Raw genomic sequence first — 5,620 nt, 5'->3', positions numbered from 1 at the left:
TGTACCCAGATTTTCTTGCTCCTGTCTGAAATGTGCCTTATAACTTTACAAGTTTTCAGAAGACCACTGTGTTTCACTGGGATAGGAATATTGCATCTGCTTCATAGCAGGAGGATGTTATATGTATTACAGTTTAATTCTGTTCTACTTTAAACCTAGATAAAGAATGAAGACTGTCTGTACCATTTTGATTACCTCTTCTAGGGTTCAAAGAGAGAATCATTTCCCCTGACCTTCATTTGCTAATGGCTCAGCTTGATCTAACTGGTATACAGATAAACTTGCTGTTAAACAAAAATTCCGGTAGGAAGAACCACCTCAATGTCCAAAATTCCTTTGCCCCTGCTGGTATCGGTGGCTCTCTGTAACCATCTAAAAGCCGAACTACGCAAAGTCACGAGAGCTTTCACGAGAAGCTTGTGTATGAATGGACAATGCTGCCATCCTCTTGAGAGATGAGACGAAGGACCCTTCACAATGACAGCTCTGCAAGTTCCAAATATGAGAGTCGTGCATACGGAGTTTCATGTTTTGTCTCCAGAGTGATCTTCGTTCTTGTTAAGCTAATTTCACCTCTTGTCACAAGTTTTGCTTTTGGGATTTAGACCATCATTAGCCACGGAACTCCTGTGTAAATCACTTTTTTCTTTTTCTTTTTTTTTTTCCCCTATTTTACACAAAGACTGTTAATAGGACTGTTAGTGGAATAAGCAAAGCCAATATTCACAGGGTTTAACTTTGTACCAATAGCACTTTTTGCCCCAGAATGCCTTACAAACGCCATACAGCATGCATGTCCCAGTGTACAACTTGTTATGAAATTTCTGTTCACTTAGGCACCGCCTTAGTTTCCCAAGCTGACTTTTAGGGACATTTCAGCACATAGCATCTCATACAATAAGTCAGACGCCACTCAGAGGTGCCTTTCAGGTCTGAGAGCTTTCTCCGTGAATGTATTCAGAGCTAAAGAGACCATGCGTGCATCCTGCGGGTTGATGCCATCCACCTAACGGGAGCATCCTGAAGTGACTGAGGGAATGGCAGAAGGAGGGCACGCTGGCGCTCCTCCTGTCCGACTGTGGGTGCGACGCGTAGGTGTTTACTGCGATGAGCACCGCAAAACGTGGCTTGTGGCTGCGGAAGAGGCAAGTGTCCTTTGAGCTTCCCAGTGATTGTAGCTTTGCTATTGCAGGTGCCTCTACTGTATTGCCAGTAACTGCCTGCTCTTTTTGTTACTTTCCCCCAGGAGGAAGGTATGCTGAGGGCTCGGATCCAAAGAGTTCAGGTTCCCCTGGGTGAGGCGCTGCGACCCAGCCAGCTCCCCCCATCCCGGCTGCCTCATATGTGGCAGCTGTCCCAGGGTGAGCAGTACAGGGATAGTAACTCTCGCGTTTGGGAGATAGAGCACCATCTCATGGTAAGGATGGTGGCAACAATAGACCATAGTCATGCCTGTTTGTGAAGTCATTTGAGATCCTTGAGGGACGGCAAAGGACTGTTATTTTGTTGAAGTCCATTAGCTCAGCCACAGTAACTGTAGACGTATTGAACTTTTCCTTGTCGCTTACAGCTTGGTGGTGTTGAAGAACTGCTGCTTAAACTCGTGCCTGGTGATTAATCTGGTATGTGTAGACATTACCCCTGCTTTGTACTGTGCTCTGTTTATTCCCAGTCATTCTTTAATATGAATTTTTGTCTTTCAGGAGCAGTGGCTCTAGGAAGATGTCGTTGTATATTTTGTACAATAAATGATTCTCTCTCCACTGAAATGCAGCCACCTCTGAGGTGGAAGCAGTTAAACAACACACAGCAACATCACACAAGAGTTTAGGACAGGCAGTGAAGAGGAGTATTGTGTCCAAGTGAAACGTCAGGGGGAGTTCTAGGTAGGCAGAATATAATTGCCCCAAGTGGAGTTTGGCCAGGATGCTGGAAATAATGCCCTAGCGATATTGAAAAGTGCTGTGGGCTGGTGAATTATCAGAAATTTGAAAGCCAGCACCTCCCTAGCTTTGGGCAGGGGCAGGAGCTGAACTGTGGCTCAGAGAGAGCGGAAGTCCCACCACTGCTTTCGGTAACAGCGGTGCTTTCCTGTAGAGGTCTCCCATCCAACTACTAGTACCACCGGTTTTTGCTTGTCTTTTGATCTCTCATGGAAGATCACAGTTACAGGTGTCACAGCTGCAGAAAGTCAAATTGAGTGTCTGAAATCCTGCTTTCTAGGGTTTTGAACAAGATGGAGCTGTCCTCCAGTCTGGTTTGCGGGGGGGGGGGGGAGGCGGATTTCCAAGAGACTTTTTCCTGGAACAAAACAAAACAAAAAGCTCTCCGTGTTGTCTTTATAGGACATACACAACTAAGTTGTTTTGTTTGGTTGTTTTTTTAAATGCCTCCTCCAGCTGCAGTTATATGACTAACACCAAATCCTTGGTTGTGTAGAGCTCACAGAGAGGTCTTTTACATAAATACATGTTTTAGTATAAGGTCTAGAGGCACAGAACTGTTAAAAATTAGTCAGACATGTTAATTTGAATCTTTGCTGGAATCTTTGTGCATCCAAGTAGAAAAGAACACATTTTGACCAGAGAAAAGAAAAAGGCCTTCAAGCCTAGCAACATAAAACTTCCCGTATTCATTGTCCACATTATCATCCTTTAGCCAGACACAGAGAATTCTTGTGTATGTTGGCAGGCATCTGCAAGCAGCAATAGATGTTTTCTGAACTGTCTGTGACAGAGAGGGAAATTGGGAGCTCTTTAAAGCCTTGGCTTTAAGACAGTATCTTGCCCCCCCCCCGCCCTCTGAAAAGCACGTTGTTTCTACAGTAACATTTTCCTATCATTTTAGTTCTCTGAACATGTCCCAGAAGGATCCCTGCCAGAAACAAGCCTGTGAAATACAGAAATGCTTGCAAGGTACCAAGTGTCATTTTGTCTTTCCGGTGTCTTGATTTTTGGTGGAACTTAATTCTTTTAACTTAACCCTGTTCTCCTTTCACCTTGAGAATGAAGAAAGCAAGCACATTAGCATCACCCAGTTGCATAGCAAACAAAATTATAATGTCTGGTTTTGATAGAGTTCCCCTGTGCTTGATTGTAAATAACGAGACACCATTAGTACAAAACAGAGCGTTTGTAATAGTAACGTTGTGCTTATTTCAGAGTGTTCTCCATGCTGGTAGTGAGATCCCATGTGTAGTCTTGGGACTCAGCTGTAGGCGGGGAGAGCTAGACATTATAATAAGCTCTCTTACAGAGTGGGTAGTGGGTGGATTGTATGAGAAGACTGCAGAGCTTCTAGCTCCAGTGGTATTTTAAGAGGCAGACAGATGTCTGTCAGGAACGGGTTAGGTATATGTGGTCTGGCCTCAAGGTATGAGATGGTCTCCCTCTGGAGACCTTTAACAGCTGTTTTGTATTAGCTTAGCTGAATATTTGTAGGGGCGAGGGAGCTTATGCGATAATGTGTTTTGAGAGCCTGAGTTGGGGAGAGCAGGCTTGTTACTTGCAGAGGACATTTTTAAAAAATTTTGGTTGTTCTTGGAAAAGGATTTGCCTTATAGAATGAATAAGAGAAAACATTCCTCTATGCCAAGGCAGCTCAGCCATACGGGAGTTCTTCCTGACTCATCTGGTAGAGCCCTTAGCCAGCATGCTCTGAGCTTCATGTGAGAATAACTCGCTGTGTTAGCCCAGGGACGATGAGGCAGGAGGCTAGTGATGCCACAGCTAAAGTTAGCCAGGCCAGTTCCACAGCAACTCATTTCTGCCTTTAATTTATTTGCAGACTACAAGAGGTTAGCTAAAATATAGCAGGGAGGGAGGAGGGGTCCTGCTGGGGAAGTAGAGGGGTGGCTTTGCAGGCTGCAGCAAACATAGTGATTGCAATCTGTGCAGGTAACACGACAACGCCGGTGGCTGGGGAGGAGCATAGGAGGAAAAGCATCTGGGAGAAAGAAGGGGAAAGCAATAGTCAGTTATTGGTAGATGTCGGTCTTTCCCAGGATTGTTTTCTGAAAGCTGTGTTCAGCTCAAAGCAAGGGCTCAAACAACCCCCTCTACATGTCCCCAACATTTGTCTAGATATTACCTTTTACTGTCTTTACCTTCATCTATTACCTTTGGCTGCCTTCTCCCCTCATAGTAACTGCACATAAAAGCTAATGTTTGACCCTGTTTTGGTCCCATCTGTGGCAATGTTCTTTTTATAACATTCATGGAGGTTATTCCAAGTGTTTTACCTGTGTAGGTTTGTGTACATATTTGATCTGAATGGTTAAGTGTTAGCAAAGAAGCTCTTTGCTACATGCGCACTCTGCTGTCCACCACTTCTGTAGCTATCATTTTGGAGTGCTGTTGTTGTTCATGTATTGTCATACTGTGGAGTTGTCTGAGTTGCACGGATGAAGCAGCTGAGTTGACAGACAGCAAAGCAATTTTTCCCTGTAAGAATTAATGCGATACAGGATGTATACAGAGCCTTAACTGACAAATACACAGAGACAGTGTACACAGTGCAGAAGCAGGACCTTTGGGAGTCCAAAAGATCTTGCCTGCTTCCTCTGTGAGACTGAATGCCCACTGTAAATCTCTTTTGTGTTTTGCTATCTGTTGTACAACTAACCATTGTGCTTTTCAGGAATGCATCCCTGACAGATAGCAGGGTGTGGCTGTATGTAGCTGTAGTTTTAGAAACAAACCTGCACAGGCAGAGGAACGGTTAGGAGAGCCTTGGAGCACTCATCATTAGCATGTTATGGCAGAGAGAGATTAGCTCTCCTCTCCAAGGGCCTGCCATGCCTCCAAGGCTGCCAGCTTGCACAAGGCTGTAACATTACCATAACCTTTTTCTCAGGGGTGATCTCTGTGCTTGTGTTACAGGTCACTCACCAACCCAGTTAGGGAATTCATAGCCCAGCGATCAGAGTGGGCTGGCTTGCTCATTAACCGGAAGCCATTCACTGCTGCTTTCTGGGCTCACCAGTGGGTGCTGTGTTTGTCTCACATTGGGTTGCTGTTGCTTCTTTTAGTCTTTTAAAAATCAGCGGCTTGTGGGGGGTGAGTGCAGCTGTGTAGTGGTTGTGTAGCTCATCCAAAGCAGAGTGGGTAGCTCTGCACACCCTGCACTACTATGCAGACAGGCAAGTAGTTATTAATTCAAGCCACAGACTCAGTCTGCTCACATACCTGCAGGGCTTCTCTCTGAGAGCCTGGTGGCCAGCCCTGCAAAGCACTGTGGGCTTTGCCACCTCAGCCAACAGTGGCAGCCAGCAAAGCGCTAGGGCAGAAAGGATGCTGGACAACTCACCTGTGTCCTGCAGTGCCTGAAACCTGCCGGTGCAGTGAAATCTCTCTGAGCCAGAAACAAAGGCAATATGGAGAAAGTACAGAGGTGGGCATAGCTGTGCCGTGCACAAAGACGTGAGCCTAGTCATCCCAGGTCAGACTAGGACCTCGTTTAGCTGCGTGTCACAGCTCTGGCAGTGTCCAAGAGGAGAAGCCTATGAAGGTGAAAGGAGGTCAAGTAATAGTTGTGTGGCTAAGGGACAGCCTAAGCTAGAGGTGGGACCTTTGTGTGGAAGGTGGTTGTGTCACTGGCTCTGTGCAGCTGGATTCAGCTG

The 5,620-nt window shown here is 45.7% G+C and overlaps 2 protein-coding genes across 5 annotated transcripts in view; both read left to right on the top strand.

Annotated features, from left to right (window-relative positions):
- MTCP1 (mature T-cell proliferation 1) overlaps positions 1-1,618 on the top strand; it is a 3,803-nt gene extending 2,185 nt beyond the window's left edge. Inside the window, exons 2-4 of the mRNA XM_009331645.1 lie at positions 962-1,145; positions 1,247-1,417; positions 1,571-1,618. Coding sequence (XP_009329920.1) covers positions 1,038-1,145; positions 1,247-1,417; positions 1,571-1,618 — 327 coding nt within the window. The 5' untranslated portion in view covers positions 962-1,037. The remainder of the gene's footprint in view (positions 1-961; positions 1,146-1,246; positions 1,418-1,570) is intronic.
- CMC4 (C-x(9)-C motif containing 4) overlaps positions 1-5,620 on the top strand; it is a 10,055-nt gene that overhangs the window by 2,350 nt on the left and 2,085 nt on the right. For 2 of the 4 annotated variants that reach the window (XM_009331649.1, XM_009331646.1), the window contains exon 2: positions 2,848-2,915. In XM_009331649.1, coding sequence (XP_009329924.1) covers positions 2,858-2,915 — 58 coding nt within the window. In that variant the 5' untranslated portion in view covers positions 2,848-2,857. Of the gene's footprint in view, positions 1-1,570; positions 1,623-1,873; positions 1,887-2,847; positions 2,916-5,620 lie in introns of those variants that run through there. The other 2 variants (XM_009331650.1, XM_009331648.1) reach the window with 2 other exon arrangements.

Source organism: Pygoscelis adeliae, unplaced genomic scaffold, assembly GCF_000699105.1.
Source record: "Pygoscelis adeliae isolate BGI_AS28 unplaced genomic scaffold, ASM69910v1 Scaffold79, whole genome shotgun sequence".
Lineage (NCBI taxonomy): Eukaryota > Metazoa > Chordata > Aves > Sphenisciformes > Spheniscidae > Pygoscelis > Pygoscelis adeliae.
The sequence above is the reverse complement of the archived record's forward strand: the minus strand, read 5'-3'. Positions and strand labels throughout refer to the sequence as shown.